Source organism: Piliocolobus tephrosceles, chromosome 1 (genome assembly GCF_002776525.5).
Source record: "Piliocolobus tephrosceles isolate RC106 chromosome 1, ASM277652v3, whole genome shotgun sequence".
In the NCBI taxonomy this organism is placed as follows: Eukaryota; Metazoa; Chordata; class Mammalia; order Primates; family Cercopithecidae; genus Piliocolobus; species Piliocolobus tephrosceles.
This window is the reverse complement of record NC_045434.1, coordinates 24,585,476-24,603,794: the sequence shown is the minus strand read 5'-3', so window position 1 is coordinate 24,603,794 and position 18,319 is coordinate 24,585,476. Positions and strand designations below refer to the sequence as shown.

Genomic DNA, 18,319 nt, shown 5'->3' with positions numbered 1-18,319 from the left:
GGGCTGAATTATAAACTGCTTTTAAAAGAACTGTAGTAGTAATACTTTTAATTATATGACATATCCAAGTATTTATTTTTATTTATTTATTTATTTAGAGACAGAGTCTTGCTCTGTCGCCCAGGCTGGAGTGCAGTGGCACAATCTTGGCTCACTGCAACCTTTGCCTCCTGGGTTCAAGCAATTCTCATGCCTCAGCCTCCTGAGTAGCTAGGATTACAGGCGCCCACCCCCACGCCCGACTAATTGTTGTATTTTTAGTAGAGATGGGGTCTCACCATGTTGGCCAGGCTGGTCTCGAACTCCTGACCTCAAGTGATCCACCCGCCTCAGCACCCCCCCAAAGTGCTGGGATTACAGGCGAGAGCCAACGGTGCCCAGCTATTTTTATTTATTAATTTTTTCTTTTTTTTTTTTGAGCCAGAGTCTCACTCTGTCTCCCAGGCTGGAGTGCAGTGGCATGATCTCGGCTCACTGCAACCTCTGCCTCCCAGGTTCAAGCGATTCTCCTGCCTCAGCCACCCAAGTAGCTGGAATTACAGGCGTGCACCACCACGCCCAGCAATTTTGTATTTTTTTTTAGTAGAGATGGGGTTTTACCATGTTGGACAGGCTGGTCTCAAACTCCTGACCTCAGGTGATCCTCCCGCTTTGGCCTCCCAAGTGCTGGGATTATAGGTGTAAGCCACCACGCCTGGCCTATCCAAGTATTTTTAAAAGCCAGCATCTATATAACCCAAAGATAGTCATTAAGAGATTGTTGTATGAGTAGATAAATGATTTATAATTAACTTCTCAATAATTTGTCTCCTAGTGATGGATGCTGAAGCACTTAGAGTAAATTGAAAACTTTAGTCCCCTTGTCAACCTCTGCCTGCCATCTTGTTTGCATTGTTAATTCAAACTATTCATGAAGACAACGGTTTACTCTCTTATGGCGAACTCCTGGCCTAGTGTTTTATCAGGCTCTGAGTTCCTTAGTAATATCTTGATGTTACCCACTAGACAAAATTTAATGCTTCATAAAAGCAGGAACTATGGTTGATTCCTTTCTGCATCTGACTTGGCACAACAGGTGCTTAGCCAATCCATGATGATGCATAACGAAAAGAGAGAATGGCCATTTACGCCATACAGTCTAAATAAACAAAATACAAAGTTGGTAATAACCAAAAATGCAAGTGACTATGGTTGTGATTTTCCCATTCCCTGACTCCTAGTTTCTGTGGAGTCCTGTCATTCATCCACCCACCCATGCTTATGCAAGCCCCAGCCTATAACATATATTGATCAATGAATTAATTAAAAGCATTCCATTATCATGGGAGGAGGGCAACTGTCTTCAGACCTCATCAGAGGGCAGCTGTCTTCAGACCTCATCAGAAACCCAACCCGCCTTTCTCCTTTCTTTCCCCATTCACAGAAATGGAGCATAGACGTACACTGGTTCCACGTATTCATTCTCCACTTGAGGAAACAGACTCAAATGGGTTAAGTGGCTTGTCTGGGATGAGATCTTTAGTATAAGTCTATTCTCTGAATCACTGTTCTTTTGACCTAGTTTCTATTCCACTAACAAAGAATGATTTTTTTTTTTTTTTTTTTTTTTTTTTTTTTACTGCTTTTAAGGAATCAGTGTTTGATTTAATTTGTTGTTGTTGTTTTTTTTCTCAGAAGTGTTGATTTTTGGAGGAGACATCCTGAAATTTGCAGGTATGGGGGCTTACTAAGATAGGAGGGGTAAGAAAGGAGTGCTGAGATGCCTGTGCTTCTGTGCTGGGCACAAAGGAGGCATCCTAGAGAAGGCAGTGGCCAGGAGATAGGCTGAGGAATGCTTGATGAGTAAGTTTCTATACAGATCTCATACAAAAGAGATTGATCCCCAGGGCAGGTCAAAAGCCCGCGGCATGTCTCTCTCTGAAGGTGATGCACTGCTAGCCCTGTGGAGGGTGGAGCGAAAGCAGCTGAAAAACATGATCACAGTGGTAATTAAATGTAGCCTGGAGATCCATGGATTGTTTGAGACCCACGAGTCTGAAGAAGGCCTAGACATCCGAGTCAAGATAGGTAAGCATTTGAGAAGGAATAAATCCTATGGCAGTTGGGATAGGTGTCTTGACTCCTGGGGCATCTCTCTCTCCCAAAGAGAAGTAGTAGAACATGGTGGCTCAGCCCCATGATGCCCTGGACTTTGGAATCAGGACAATCAGAATGTGAATTTTGGCTTCCTCACATACCAGTTGAGAGAATTTGGGCTACATAATATCTACCTAATAAGCTATTACAAAAAGTAAATTAGTTGGCATGGTAGTTGATGCATAGGAACCACTCAGCAAAATAGTCTTTGTTACTGCTACTGCTTTTATTATTATTCCATCTTGCTGCTTGTCAAGGTTGTGCAGTATAAAACAAAATAGAGACTAGCTTGCCATCACATAGTTTCAGCAATGGCATGAGATTGGTCACCCCCTACCTCGTAAGAATGATGTGCGGGAAAAGCTTAACAGGTCAGCCTGCAGCACGGCTCCAGATTTATACAAGGCTTCTTAAGGTTATACATATAATATAGCAACAATCACACATATTTTCTTATTACATTGCAGACATTACACACTACGCATATGCAAATATTACCCACATTATATCACAGTCCTGAGATACAGGCATCATTGTATCCATTTCAAAGATGAAAAATGAGATTCTGAGAGGTAAAAGTAATGAGTAACAGCTAGAGTTATGGTTGGTGATGTTAGTGTTAGCTTCTGCCTAACTAAACTTTGCAAAACTTAGAATTCTCACATGTCATACCTGATGGGATCATCAGCAGTTATACAATTAACTGTTTCTCAGCCTTCTTTAACCTAGGCCCACTTTCGATATTGTTAAAAATTTCCAAATAAGGCTGAGTGCAGTGGCTCATACCTGTAATCCCAGCACTTTGGGAGGCCAAGGTGAGTGGATCACCTGAGGTTGGGAGTTTGAGACCAGCCTGACCAACATGGTGAAACCCCATCTCTACTAAAATACAAAAATTAGCCAGGCATGATGGTGGGTGCCTGTAATCTCAGCTACTCAGGAGGCTGAGGCAGGAGGATCACTTGAATCCACAAGGCAGAAGTTGCAGTGAGCCGAGATGGCGCCATTGCACTCCAGCCTGGGCTACAAGCATGAAACTCCATCTCAAAAAAAAAAAAAAAAAAAAAAAAAAATCCAAAGAAGTTAAATATTTTGTTGAAAAAAAAATCAAAGTTATATAATACTGAATATTTTTTCTAAGTTAGCACCCAAGGAGTCTGATGTGTTATCCTTCTTGAGAATGATGGGAACCCAGCCTCCTCTTGCATGCTGATTGGCTGTTAGAGAGGTGGGTCCCAGCACCTTTTTTTAGAGTAAGTCCGAACATCAGTGTGTTTCAGATAGAAAACAAACTGTATGTAGTATCAGGGGGAAATCAGCCTTGACAAATCAGTACAGCATAGAGCGAAGATAAAAAATAAACTTTGATTGTATTACAGTCATTTAAAAGAAATGTGTGTCACTTATAGTTCATTTATACATATATTTTATGTACATGTCATGTTATACAATATCTGTCTTCTGTCACTTGGGTACCAAAACTTTCATTTACCAACTTAAAAACAATGAGAGAAACTGTTGTTGGGATGGGATGACATCCCATCCCAAAAGAAGACAGTTACCCCAAAAGAAGTAACTGTCAAATGCATACTTCTTTTCCCCACCCTCTGTTGTCTAAAATTTGACCTGAAGGGATTATTTTTACAGTTTCAATCTCTGCTAAAATGCAAATTATCCCAAAATAAGAATTATTAAAAGTATTCCCTGTTGCCCTTAAGTATACATAATCGAAGAAAAGGTAAAAATAACTTTGGGGACTGGTAGGACCATGTAGGGAGATAAATGTTACAGACAGGCAAAAATTAGTGGTAGAACTTTCTAGCTTTGGAAGAAGGGGAGTTTTGGAAGGCCCGAGCCCAAAAGAGGTATGCCATAATTCCTATGTAAAGTTTTAGAAGTGAGATTTTGCTCTGAGATAGTATAGTCCCACAAAGATTATGATTTTTCCAAGAGCCTGTGCTGCTGGGAAATAATCCAGAACTTCTTGTGCAAACCTATTCCTTGCCTTCTTGCCAGGACTGGCTGCTGGCCACATCAGCATGTTGGTCTTTGGAGATGAAACACACAGCCACTTTCTGGTGATTGGTCAGGCAGTGGACGATGTGCGCCTTGCACAGAACATGGCTCAGATGAATGATGTTATTCTGTCACCAAACTGCTGGCAGCTTTGTGACCGGAGCATGATTGAAATTGAGAGTATTCCAGATCAGAGAGCAGTTAAGGTGGGTGTGATGCTGCTACTTGCAGAAAAGTTCTGCCAGCCTGTAACAGAGGCACCCTGCCAGAAGAGTCACTGGGCATGCTGGTTTCATAAAGCTCCTGGGTTGGAGATTGGGATGGCGTCAGTCTGGGTTAGGCTACAGACGCTTTAGTCCAGGGCAGCTCCTCTGGGAGGAGCCAAGGCTGGTTAGCTTGAGGAGGAAATGATTAGGCTTCTTTGTGGGTAACTGAGGATATGGAATTTGGGGATTGAGGCCTTTTGAGGGGCTACTGACCTAGCTTAAGGAACCAGAAGAGTCTGCTGGTTCACCCGGGAGCAGAGGGCAATAGTTTTAAAGGCTGTCATTGATCCTCACTTTCTTTACCCAACACCCTCCTAACCCAGGGTGAGGGATCACTGAGGGTAAAGATTGGAGTTGAGCAAGTGTGGCGAAGTTCAGTGATAGAAGACAGACTTTTCCTGTGGCTCTGCCTAGTAGAAAACATTGTGGTTAAGTTGCAGATTGACTATAAGCAGAACTGTCCCTGGGATATGGCCAATTAGAAAAGCTGTGCTTTGAGGGTATGAAAGTGGAAGAAAGGCTGGGTGCGGTGGCTCAAGCCTGTAATCCCAGCACTTTGGGAGGCCGAGACGGGCGGATCACGAGGTCAGGAGATCGAGACCATCCTGGCTAACACGGTGAAACCCCGTCTCTACTAAAAAATACAAAAAACTAGCCGAGCGAGGTGGCGGGCACCTGTAGTCCCAACTACTCGGGAGGCTGAGGCAGGAGAATGGCGTAAACCCGGGAGGCGAAGCTTGCAGTGAGCTGAGATCTGGCCACTGCACTCCAGCCTGGGTGACAGAGCAAGACTCCGTCTCAATAAAAAAAAAAAAGAAAGAAAAGAAAGTGGAAGAAAGGTGTGCTGCTAGATGAGCCAAAGGAATGAGACTACATGGCAGAAAGAAAGAAAAGACAAAGAATCTGTGTAGATGCTGGCCAAGATGGGAGGCACTCCCACACTCATGCATCAGCCTACAACCCTCACCACCACCACCCCCTCCTCACTCTTCCAGCAAGACATACCCAGCCTGCATGGCGTAGCTGGCTCATAGCAATAGCCCATTCCCATCCTCTTCAATCATTCTTTTTTTTTTAGACGGAGTCTCGCTCTGTTGCCCAGGCTGGAGTGCAATGGTGTGATCTCGGCTCACTGCAACCTCTGCCTCCCGTGTTCAAGCAATTCCCTACCTCAGCCTCCTGAGTAGCTGGGATTACAGATGCCCGCTACCATGCCCAGCTAATTTTTTGTATTTTTAGTAGAGACGGGATTTCACCATCTTGGCCAGGCTGGTCTTGAACTCCTGACTTCATGATCCACCCACCTCAGCCTCCCAAAGTGCTGGGATTATAGGTGTGAGCCACCGTGCCCAGCCTCTCTTCAATCATTCTTTATGCCTTTAAAAATTGTTTTAACTTTGAATTCATGTTAGACTTACAGAAAAGTTGAAAAAATAATAGAGTTTCCATATATCCCTCACCTACCTTCCCCTAATGTTAACATCTTTCATAACAAGAGTGTAATAGTCAAAACCAGGAAATTAACATTGGTACAATACTACTTACTAGTTAAAGACCTTATTTGAATGTTACCAGTTTTCCCACTGTGGTCCTTAGTTGAATGTTCCAGGACTGTATGCATGATCTCACATTACATTTTGTTGTTTTTGCTTAGTCTCCTGCAGTCTGTAATAGCACTTCAGTCTTTCCTTGTCTTTTATGACCTTGACACTTGAGAGTTGTCAGTTATTTTGTCAAACATCTCTCTGTTTAGTTTTGCCTGATGTTTTCTCTCTCTCTCTCTTTCTCTCTTTCTCTCTCTCACTCTCTCTCTCTCTCTATATATATATATATTTTTTTTGAGGTGGAGTCTGTCACCCAGTGGGGAGTGCAGCGGCATGATCTCAGCTCACTGTGACCTCTAACTCCCAATCCCAAGCGATTCTCCCACCACAGCTTCCAGCGTAACTGGGACCACAGACCTGTGCCACTACGCCTGGCTAATTTTTTTTTTTTTTTTTGTATTTTTGGTAGAGACAGGATTTTACCATTGTTACCCAGGCTGGTCTCGAACTCCTGAGCTCAAGCAGTCTGCCCACCTCAGCCTCCCAAAGTGCTGGGATTACAGGCCTGATGTTTTCTCTTTATTGGGCTAAGTTTATGCTTTTTTTTTTTTTTAGCAAGAATACCGCAAAAGTGAGATCGTGCCATTCTCAGTGTGTCATCACATGCGTCTCATGATCTTGATGTCTTATGACTGATAATGCTCCTAATTTCTTTTTGGCCATCAGCCCTCGTCCTTTAACACTTATGAGAAGGAAGTGGTGTGCAGTTTAACCAGGTTTTATTTGAATTAAAATGTTATGAAAGAAAAAAAGCAGGAAAAAGTTCTAAGGGTGGAAAAGTATAAGATTAGTCCCCCTTGGAATGACCCTCTCTGTGCATATACCAAATATTGAGATCTGAGTGAATACTGTAATTGGAAAGACTTTTTAAATTTTTAATTTAAAAATTCAATTTTACAAAAGATTTTTGGTGTTTAAGTGTGCCAATCACTGTGCAGTCAAAAGCATACTCTCTGACTTTCTGCTGAGAAATTACACTCCGAAGGATTAAACAGTTCTCAGAAAAACTGAAAACTTCTCATTTTCTTTTATTTAGGTTAACTTCTTAAAACCACCCCCTTCTTTTAATTTTGATGAATTTTTCACAAAGTGTATGACCTTCATGGATTATTATCCTTCTGGTAAGCACAAAAGTAAGTACCCACCATGGAAAAACGCCTTCGCCTCTACCGGTGGTCAGTAGGGTCTTATACCAATGGCAATAGCTTCATTACTAGTGGGTGAGCCCCTCAACATAGCTCCTGGTCCTTATCAGCACACAAAGGGTACCTACTTTCCATTCTCTGGGACAGCAGTTACTCCACATACCCTCCACCTCTCCCTAGGCACTGACTCCTTTCCCTCATCCATCAAACATTAATAAGTATCCCCTAGGATAAAAGAAAAAGTAAAGCTTCTTTGTGTGCTGCTTTCCCCTCCTAACCTTCACCAATAAACGTCTCAGAAAAGTAATCTGTAAATGTATTTATACCTGTTCTCGTATCCCCTTATTTATTTATTCATCTAATAAATACTGATTGCAATCACCTTGATGTCTGTGGTCACCTGCTCTTCAGTCTTGCACCGCTGACATCTATCTTCTGCCCTGGTCTTCTGCTGTCTACTGCGACTGTTTATGTCAAGGCCACCAAGGACCATTAATTTGCCAAACCAGGTGACCTCTTCTCAGGCCTCATCCTAGGTGGTTGACCGTAGCTTATGCTCTTTTCTTGGACACTACCTTCTCCTTTTTCCTTGGGTTCAAGAGTATTATTCTTTTCCAATTTTGCCTTTACCTCGCAAATCACCTATTTTCAGTAATCTTTGCTAGGTTTCCTTCCCATTTCTTTTTTTTTTTTTTTTGAGACTGAGTCTCGCTCTGTTGCCCAGGCTGGAGTGCAGTGGCACACTCTCGGCTCACTACAAGCTCCGCCTCCCGGGTTCATGCCATTCTCCTGCCTCAGCCTCCTGAGTAGCTGGGACTACAGGCCCCTGCCACCACGCCTGGCTCATTTTTTGTATTTTTTAGTAGAGACGGGGTTTCCCCATGTTAGCCAGGATGATCTCCATCTCCTGACCTGGGGGTCCACCCCTTTCGGCCTCCCAAAGTGCTGGGATTACAGGCGCGAGCCACCGTGCCCGGCTTCCCATTTCTTAAATGTTCGTGACTTCAGGGATCTGTCTTTGACCTTCTAGTCTTCTCTACTCACTTCTTAGTGAACCATTCATTCGTGCTTAACTTCCATATGAGTAAGATGAGGCAAGTGAGAAGCCTGTATCACAAAACTTAAGCAGACACTCACTCTCAAGGTCCTGCAAGTTGCTTACATCACCCAAGTCTCAGACCTAACTGCCAGAATTCACTTCAGTCTTTTGTTCTGAATTATAGGATAGATTTTTGTCCTGAATTCATAAAAAACAAAATATCTGCCTATGGGTGACTTCCACTGGATGTCAAATAGGCGTCTAATAGTAACATATCTGAACTTTAGCTACTTATCCTTCCCTGAAAACTCCATCCAAGTGAGAAACATCAGAAACATCTTTGAATCATTCTTTCTCATCATGTACATACAGGTCTGGAATATTTTAGATGTTATAAATAGAAGATTGTGCTTTTACAAAGCCACAATAGGCAGTGGGGTGGGGAGCGGGGAGACTGTACAAACATTGATCAGGAAAGACTGAGAACCTCAGAAGTTCCAGAGATGAAGGAGAAAGCCTCATGGCATTACCTACTCCTTGAGCTTTACCAGTGCCATCTCCTGGGTCTTAATGGTAACTTCTATAAAGGGTTTCCTTAGGCCTTTCTTTGAGCACCATAATACTGCAGTGCAATTCCTTTTTTTGTTGTTGTTGTTTTTGAGATGGAGTCTCGCTCTGTCACTAGGTTGGAGTGCACTGGTGCAATCTGGGCTCACTGCAACCTCTGTCTCCCGAGTTCAAGCAATTGTCCTGCCTCAGCCTCCCGAGTAGCTGGGAATACAGAGGTGAGCCACCACACCCAGCTAATTTTTGTATTTTTAGTAGAGACGGGGTTTCCCATGTTGGCCAGGATGGTCTCCATCTCTTGACCTCGTGATCCACCCGCCTTGGCCTCCCAAAGTGCCGGGATTACAGGTGTGAGCCACTGTGCTCGGCCTGCAGTACAATTCTGATGTTATAACCACCTGGAGTTAGTGCGGGATTTCATTGGTTGAATCCTCTATAAACTTCAGACACTAGCTGCAAGCTCTGGGATACCCAGACCGTTGGCACTTCTGACCAACTGCCTACAAATTTGGGGATCTCCTTAATGCCCTCAGGTTCAATAATTCACTGAATTGACTCACAGAACTCAGCAAAGTGCTACACTTGCAGTTATGGTTTTATTATAAAGGCTACAAATCAGGACCAGCCAAATTAAAAAGACACACACATACGTTTTTCACATTATCATTCTTTCCCTGCTGAAAACCCTTCACCATTTCTGTCTCCCTTATTTTTTGATTTCCTCAAACTCATTCCTACCATCTCTTATCAGTCTATCCTAGAGCATAAAACCATCAATCTTTATAGTGAAGGGAACCATAGAGATCATGAAGCTCAACTACTCTTTTCCCAGGTGAAGAAACAGGAGGCAACCAGGGCAGCAAAGTGACTTCTCCAGGGTCGCACAGTGAAGCGGTATCAAGCCTGAGATCAGAAACCAGTCTTCTTAATGTTATTCCTGCTGCTCTTTCAACTCTACCATCTCCTTCATTCTGTCACCATGCTCCTCTCTTGTCATGCCCTCATTTATTTGTTCCCATCTCCTGTGGCAATAGTTCTACACCAAGTTCAGAATTGAAAATCTCCCTAAGTCCCAAAGCATGATGTCAGTTTGAACAAGGTTTTCAGCTACATGTGACTGAATTTTGGGAAACCCGTAACCTCTAAGAGCTCCTCTTTGGATTTCCCCTGGCCCTTTGGGTCTCTAGGTGTCCCAGAGTCTCCTGACAACTGTAAAGACAGGACAGCTCAATGCCCAAGAGAAAAGGGACTGGGAGACTCCTCTTGCTAGCACTGCAGAGCCAAACTTCCCTCTCTGAGCCTGTGCCCTCCTTCTACCTTCTTAGACCTCCTGAGGCTTGCGTGCACGTTGACGCCTGACCCTGAACTGGAGATGTCCCTACAAAAGTATGTGATGGAAAGCATTTTGAAGCAGGTATTTTCATAAATGAATTTATAGGCTTTGGGGATGTCAGGGATCTGGACAGCTGGAGTTTTAAGATTTAAGAAAAAGCCGGGCACGGTGGCTCAAGCCTGTAATCCCAGCACTTTGGGAGGCCGAGACAGGCGGATCATGAGGTCAGGAGATCGAGACCATCCTGGCTAACACGGTGAAACCCTGTCTCTACTAAAAATACAAAAAATGAGCTGGGCGAGGTGGCAGGCGCCTGTAGTCCCAGCTACTCAGGAGGCTGAGGCAGGAGAATGGCGTAAACCTGAGAGGCGGAGCTTGCAGTGAGCTGAGATCCGGCCACTGCACTCCAGCCTGGGCGACAGAGCGAGACTCTGTCTCGCAAAAAAAAAAAAGGCATTATTCACAATTATAACCTGACAACAGGCATAAAATAGGACTGCGTTGCTTATATAATTGGGTAAACGGGAGCTGTTGCAAGCATATAAGAACATGTGGGCACCCTTTCTGTATGCCACATTGCAGAAAGACTTCAAGTGGATGAACATTGGCACACTATTTCTCCAAGTCATTTGCATTAGATCTTAAGTTTTGAGATTTAACGATGCAGGTAATTAGTATACACTGAGCTACCTCCACCCTCCAGTGTTTTCTCTTTTTATTCTCTTAATCTTGATTCTCTCAAATTTATTAATCCATGTGAATTATAACTGTCTCTTACCGTTCACCATATGCCAGTCACTCTGCTAGTTCATGTATTTATTCTTTACAGTCCTTGGTAGATATTTTTATCCCCATTTTATATGTATAAGAAAACTGAGACCCAGAGAACACTACAACTACAAAACGTCACCCGGCTAGTTTTTTGTATTTTTTAGTAGAGATGGGGTTTCACCATGTTAGCCAGGATGGTCTCGATCTCCTGACCTCGTGATCCGCCCATCTCGGCCTCCCAAAGTGCTGGGATTACAGGCTTGAGCCACCGCGCCCGGCCTGTTTTTCAACATAATACTGGAAGTCCTATGTAATCAGACAAGAGAAAGAAAGAAATGGCATACAAATTGGAAACGAAAAAGTCAAATTATCCTTGTTCTCAGATTATCTTATTATATTTGGAAAAACCTAAAGACTCCACCAAAAAACCATCAGAACTGATAAACAAATTCAACAAAGTCACAGTATACAAAATCATCATACAAAAATCAGCATTTCTATATGCTAACAGTGAACAATCTGAAAAAGAAGTCAAGAAAGTAATCCTGTTAACAGTAGCTAAAAAGAAAATAAAGTACCTAGTAATTAACCAAAGAAGTGAAAGATCTCTACCATGAAAACTATCAAATGTTGACGCAAGAAATTGAAGAGGCCACAAAAAAAATGAAAGATATTCCATGTTCATAGATTGGAAAAATATTCGTACTAACCAGAGCAATCTACAGATTCAATACAATACCTATCAAAATACCAATGACATTCTTCACAGAAATAGAAAAAAATTCTCAAATTTACATAGAGCCACAAAAGACCCAGAGTAGCCAAAGCTATCCTATACACAAAGAATAAATCAGGAGGAATCATATTACCTGACTTCAAATTATACCACAGAGCTATAGCAACCCAAATAGCATAGTACTGGCATAAAAACAGACACATAGACCAGTGGAACAGAACAGCGAACCCAGAAATAAATTCATACATCTACAGTGAACTAATTTTTGACAAAAGAGCCAAGAATATACATTAAGGAAAAGACAATCCCTTCAATAAATTGTGCTGGGAAAAACTGGATATCCATATGCAGATGAATGAAACTAGACTCCTATCTCTCGCTATATACAAAAATCAAGTCAAAATGGATTAAAGACTTTGAGACCTCAAACTGCTACAAGAAAACACTGGGGAAACTCTACAAGAAAACACTGCTACAAGAAAACACTGGGGAAACTCTCAAGGACATTGGAGTGGGCAAAGATTTCTTGAGTAATACCCCACAAACACAGGCAACCAAAGCAAAAATGGACAGATGGGATAACATCAAGTTTTTTTTTTTTAAGAATTATTTTATCAGATAAAAACTTAGTTTCATTTATGAGCTTTTTTTAATCTTTTATTTTTGTATTTTTTTAAATTATACTTTAAGTTCTAGGGTACATGTGCACAACATGCAGGTTTGTTACATATGTATACATGTGCCATGTTGGTGTGCTGCACCCATTAACTCATCATTTACATTAGGTATATCTCCTAATGCTATCCCTCCCCCCTCCCCCCACTCCATGACAGGCCCCGGTCTGTGATGTCACCCACCCTGTGTCCAAGTGTTCCCATTGTTCAATTCCCACCTATGAGTGAGAACATGCGGCATTTGGTTTTCTGTCCTTGTGATAGTTTGCTCAGAATGATGGTTTCCAGCTTCACCCATGTCCCTGCAAAGGATAAGAACTCATCCTTTTTATGGCTACATAGTATTCCATGGTGTGTGTGTGCCACATTTCCTTAATCCATTCTATCATTGATGGACATTTGGGTTGGTTCCAGGTCTTTGCTATTGTGAATAGTGCTGCAATAAACGTAAGTTGCATGTGTCTTTATAGCAGCATGATTTATAATCCTTTGGGTATATACCCAGTAATGAGATGGCTGGGTCAAATGGTATTTCTAGTTCTAGATCCTTGAGGAATCGCCACACTGTCGTCCACAATGGTTGAACTAGTTTACAGTCTCACCAACAGTGTAAAAGTGTTCCTATTTCTCCACATCCTCTCCAGCACCTCTCCAGTTGTTTCCTGACTTTTTAATGATTGCCATTCTAACTGGTGTGAGATGGTATCTCATTGTGGTTTTGATTTGCATTTCTCTGATGGCCAGTGATGATGAGCATTTTTTCATGTGTCTGTTGGCTGCATAAATGTCTTCTTTTGAGAAATGTCTGTTCATATCTTTTGCCCACTTTTTGATGGAGTTGTTTAATTTTTTTCTTGTAAATGTGTTTAAGTTCTTTGTAGATTCTAGATATTAGCCCTTTGTCAGATGGGTAGATTATAAAAATTTTCTCCCATTCTATAGATTGCCTGTTCACTCTGATGGTGGTTTCTTTTGCTGTGCAGAAGCTCTTTAGTTTAATTATATACCATTTGTCTATTGTGGCTTTTGTTGTCATTGCTTTTAGTGTTTTAGTCAAGAAGTCTTTGCCCATGCCTACGTCCTGAATGGTATTGCCTAGATTTTCTTCTAGGGTTTTTATGGTTTTAGGTCTAACATTTAAGTCTTTAATCCATCTTGAATTAATTTTTGTATAAGGTGTAAGGAAGGGATCCGGTTTCAGCTTTCTATGTATGGCTAGCCAGTTTTCCCAGTACCATTTATTAAATAGGGAATCTTTTCCCCATTTCTTGTTTTTGTCAGATTTGTCAAAGATCAAATGGTTGTAGATGTGTAGTATTATTTCTGAGGGCTCTGTTCTGTTCCATTGGTCTATATCTCTGTTTTGGTACCAGTATCATGCTGTTTTGGTTACTCTAGCCTTGTGGTATAGTTTGAAGTCAGGTGGCGTGATGCCTCCAGCCCTCTCCAGCCATGCTTCCTGTACAGCCCAGAGAACTGTGAGTCAATTAAACCTCATTTCTTTGTAAATTACCCAGTCTCAAGTAGTTCTTTATAGCAGTGGGAGAACGGACTAATACAACCATACATTTTTTAAATAACTAAAAGAATATAATTGGATTGTTTGTAACACAAAGGATAAATGCTTGAGGGGATGAATAATCCATTTACCCTGATGTGATGATCACACATTGCATGCCTGTATCAAAATATCTCATGTAACACATAAATATGTACATCTACTATAGATCTACAAAAATTAAAAATTTTTAAAATTTTTTTAAAAAATAAGAGTGCCAAAAAGAACAGTAGTTCTTTCCCTTATTGCGATGGCTCATATTGGCATGAGGAAGCCAGCAGTTGGGGTAATGGAGTGGTTGCTGGCCAAAAATTAACACATGCATAAGTCCCCACTGGAAGAGAGGGATTTTGGTTCTATTTCCATCTGCTCGACTTCAGGCATGCTGGCTCTGTCATGTTTTACCTCACACATTCTGAGGTAGACATTCCCTAGATGATTTCAGGTATGAGGTGGGGGCTGTGTTGGGGGAGGGATCCACTGCCAAGGACACCTACAGAAAGCTGCTGTCCACTTTGCAGATTGATGACAAACAGCTTCAGGGCTATTTGTCTGAGCTTCGCCCAGTGACGATTGTGTTTGTGAACCTGATGTTTGAAGACCAAGACAAAGCAGAAGAGATAGGCCCAGCCATCCAGGATGCCTATATGCACATCAGTTCTGTGCTGAAGATCTTCCAAGGCCAAATCAATAAAGTCTTCATGTTTGACAAGGTAAGTGTGAACTATGGGATGGGAACCTACCAATAGTTTGAGGTTAGCATTCATGGAAAAGCACATTGGTGAGACGGAGAGAATAGACATGGGAAATTTAACCTAGAGGCTGGGCGCGGTGGCTTATGCCTATAATCCCAGCTTTTTGGGAGGCCGAGGCAGGCGAATCACTTGAGGTCAGGAGTTCAAGATCAGCCTAGCCAACATAGTGAAACCCTGTCTCTACTAAAAATACAAAAATTAGCCAGGTGTGGTGGCAAGTGCCTGTAATCTCAGCTACTCAGGAGGCTGAGGCAGGACAATGGCTTGAACCTGAGAGGCGGAGGTTGTGGTGAGCCGAGATCGTGCCACTGCACTCCAGCCTGGGCTATATAGTGAGATTCCGTCTCAACCAAACAAAAAAAAGAAATTTAACCTAGAAGGCCAGTCTTTATAATTACAACTTCTATTGTGGATATGGCACTTACTCTGTGCCAGGAACTGTTCTCAGGACCTGATCTGTATTGACTCATTTCATCCTCATGACCACTCTGAGCGGTAGGTGCTCTTGTCATTATCCTCATTATATAGATGAGGATGCTGAAACAGAGATTAGGATGCCAGGACAAGGTGAGATTACGTTTTGCTCATGATCATCAAGCTAGTAAAGGGGGAGGCTGGGATTCAAACCCAGGCAGTCTGCCATCCCCGTCTGAGCTCACTACACTGGGCTACTTCTCACTACACGTAAGTCTCCAGCCCAGCACATGATGTATTACCCGGGGGTTTCGGGTCAAGAGTCTAGTAACCTTCACACCCCAGAAGCTTGTTTCCAAGAATGCCCACTTGCCATGTCAGCACCTCCAGTTCCCCCTTTATTTTCATCTATGGCAGGGAGGGCACTGCCTCTGGCTCCCAGGTGTTTTCACTCTGTTCTTTTTTTTTTTTTTTTGAGATGGAGTCTTGCTCTGTTGCCCAGGCTGGAATGCAGTGGTGCAATCTCGGCTTACTGCAACCTCCACCTCCCGGGTTCAAGCGATTCTCTTGACTCAGCCTCCTGAGTAGCTGGGATTACAGGCATGCACCACCACACCCAGCTAAGTTTTGTATTTTTAGTAGAGACGGGGTTTCGCCATGTTGGCCAGGTGGGTCTCGAATTCCTGACCTCAAGTGATCCACCTGCCTCAGCCTCCCAAAGTGCCGGGATTACAGGCGTGAGCCACTGTGCCTGGTCTTCACTTTGTTCTTAATCAATTTAGAGAAAAGTGATGTGATGAACAAAGGACCACAGATGCATATGTGAGAATTGATTTCCCATCTCAATTCCTTTTGTGTATTAAAAGCAGAGCACTTAATTACTGTCCTACATCCACTCACTCACTAATACAACAAGCATTTACTGAGCATTTCATAGAAGATGAAGCATGCTTTCCATATGAGACGAACTAACTCTGTGCTATGGGAGTTCTGGGAAAGGGATTACTTCCAGCCTGGTGCCTCCAGTATCTTCTTCAATATTGACTCATGGGTATCATGAGAAAAGAGTGTAGAATCTAAGAGAACAGTCTTTCGTGTCTTGCAGACGTGGCTCCAAAGATTCCCAGCTGTGAGACTTAGCAAGTCATTGAACTTCTCTGAGCCTTGGTTTATTCCTCTTTGAATGGGGATAGTATTTGCCTCAAATGATTGTGGAAAGTTTTAAATAATGTAATATGTGCGAGGTGCTTGGTGTAATGCCTATCTTAGAGTCAGCACGCAATAAATGAGAGCTGGGGGAATCAAAATCTCTTGCCAGGCCACTACATAAATTTGCAGGCAAAATGGGCTCCCTGCTTCCCCCAAAGGGGTGGCCCTCTTTTTTTTTTTTTTTTTTTTTTTTTGAGACGGAGTCTCGCTCTGTCGCCCAGGCTGGAGTGCAGTGGCCGGATCTCAGCTCACTGCAAGCTCCGTCTCCCGGGTTCACGCCATTCTCCTGCCTCAGCCTCCCGAGTAGCTGGGACTACAGGCGCCCGCCATCTCGCCCGGCTAGTTTTTTGTATTTTAGTAGAGACGGGGTTTCACCGTGTTAGCCAGGATGGTCTCTATCTCCTGACCTTGTGATCCGCCCGTCTCGGCCTCCCAAAGTGCTGGGATTACAGGCTTGAGCCACCGCACCCGGCCAGGGTGGCCCTCTTTACACATACCTAGAAGCAATGTTTCTCCCTTCATGTCAAGGCAGATCCCAGTTCTTTTAAAGATCTAATAGTTGATCAAATTCTTCTGGAGACGGTTGAAGAAACTGAGGTATTTTAGTGTTTTTTGCATTTTATCAGGATGTAACATGTCAAAAACTCAAAATTTCAACCCATCATCCTTTATTCACAATGCCCTTTTCTTACAGACAACAGCACCTGACTGAGGTCATTTTTTAAGTGACTAATACTACAAATGCCAAGCTTTAGAGTTGAATCATTGCATGGAACAGTTAGCTTTATGATAAGAAAACCTACTCGCAGCCTAAGCCTTTATCCCTAAGAATGATAACAGTATCTGCAAAGTACTTTATAGTTTACGATGACTTTTTGAATATATAACATATTCTTTTAGTAGGCAAAAGCATCTCAGCAGGTCTACAGTATATCCATTTTCAGATAGATAAATGGAAGTTCCTAGATTGTAATTGACTTCTCTAAGTTTCCACAGTAGAGAAGTGGCTTGAGAACAGAGACTTTCTGATTCCAGAGCTGGTGCCTTTTCCACTGCTCTGTGCTGCTGCTTCATAGACTTAAACTGAGCACCTTGCAGCACGGACCTTGGCCACAGGAGAGAGTAGGCTGGAGCATGCACACAGATAGCTCAGCCCTATTCACTACATCTGGAGCAAAACAAGCCCTTCTCCAGGGCTCAAGCCCTCCTGTTGATGATGCAGTAGAAGCGATTGAAGTGTACTAAAAATAAAATACTGTGAGAGAAATCTGATGAAATCTGATTCAGAAGCCAAAAATTGCCGCCGGCTCTCTGTTGAGCCTTCTGGCCCACCAGTTGAAAGCACACTGTCCATCAGCTGTGGTTGCGGTCTCTTTCCCTCACAGGGCTGCTCTTTCCTCTGTGTCTTTGGCTTCCCTGGGGAAAAGGTACCTGACGAGCTCACTCATGCTCTGGAATGTGCTATGGATATATTTGACTTCTGCTCTCAAGTTCACAAAATCCAGTGAGTGTTGACCCTGGTCCCACCCAGAGGCCCCTGACCCTTTTGAGGCATACCTAGGGAGGGCATGCAGGGAACAGGAAAGAAAGAAGAATTAATTAAGAACTTAGTCATGTGTCTTAAACTGTTGTTCCTCCCTCGCATCTCCGGGCCGTGTAGAAATGCCATAAACTAATTCCAACGGATAGAGAAAACCCTTTCCCACCCTTTCCCAACCCAGGCATTATTTCCCACCCTTCCCACTTTCTCTATGCTCATTATCTTTATCTCTTTCCCCACAAACCTTGTCTCTCCTGCACCAGAACTGTATCCATCGGCGTTGCCAGTGGGATTGTCTTCTGTGGGATCGTTGGACACACTGTGAGACACGAGTACACAGGTATGCTGAGTCAGATCATCTCCACTTTTCTTTCCGCAAACGCAGCACCTTGCCACCGGGCTTTGTGGGAGGAAGCACAAAAATGAGTGAGACATGAGCCCTGTCCTCAGAAAGTCTTCCAGATGTAGCCAAGCCATGGAGCTCTCAATGCTTGCAGAGTGTGCATTTCTGGGGCTACGCATGAGTATGAGAAATATGTAGTCATGGGAGGGGAGC

At 43.0% G+C, this 18,319-nt stretch overlaps 1 protein-coding gene across 3 annotated transcripts in view; it reads left to right on the top strand.

Moving 5' to 3' along the window:
• The window catches only part of ADCY10 (adenylate cyclase 10), a 96,672-nt gene that overhangs the window by 11,675 nt on the left and 66,678 nt on the right, over positions 1 to 18,319 (top strand). Inside the window, exons 4-11 of one of the 3 annotated variants that reach the window (XM_026448490.2) lie at positions 1,675 to 1,713; positions 1,887 to 2,067; positions 4,153 to 4,358; positions 7,059 to 7,155; positions 10,099 to 10,187; positions 14,367 to 14,558; positions 17,609 to 17,727; positions 18,027 to 18,103. In XM_026448490.2, coding sequence (XP_026304275.1) covers positions 1,908 to 2,067; positions 4,153 to 4,358; positions 7,059 to 7,155; positions 10,099 to 10,187; positions 14,367 to 14,558; positions 17,609 to 17,727; positions 18,027 to 18,103 — 940 coding nt within the window. In that variant the 5' untranslated portion in view covers positions 1,675 to 1,713; positions 1,887 to 1,907. The remainder of the gene's footprint in view (positions 1 to 1,674; positions 1,714 to 1,886; positions 2,068 to 4,152; positions 4,359 to 7,058; positions 7,156 to 10,098; positions 10,188 to 14,366; positions 14,559 to 17,608; positions 17,728 to 18,026; positions 18,104 to 18,319) is intronic. The other 2 variants (XM_026448489.1, XM_026448491.2) reach the window with 2 other exon arrangements.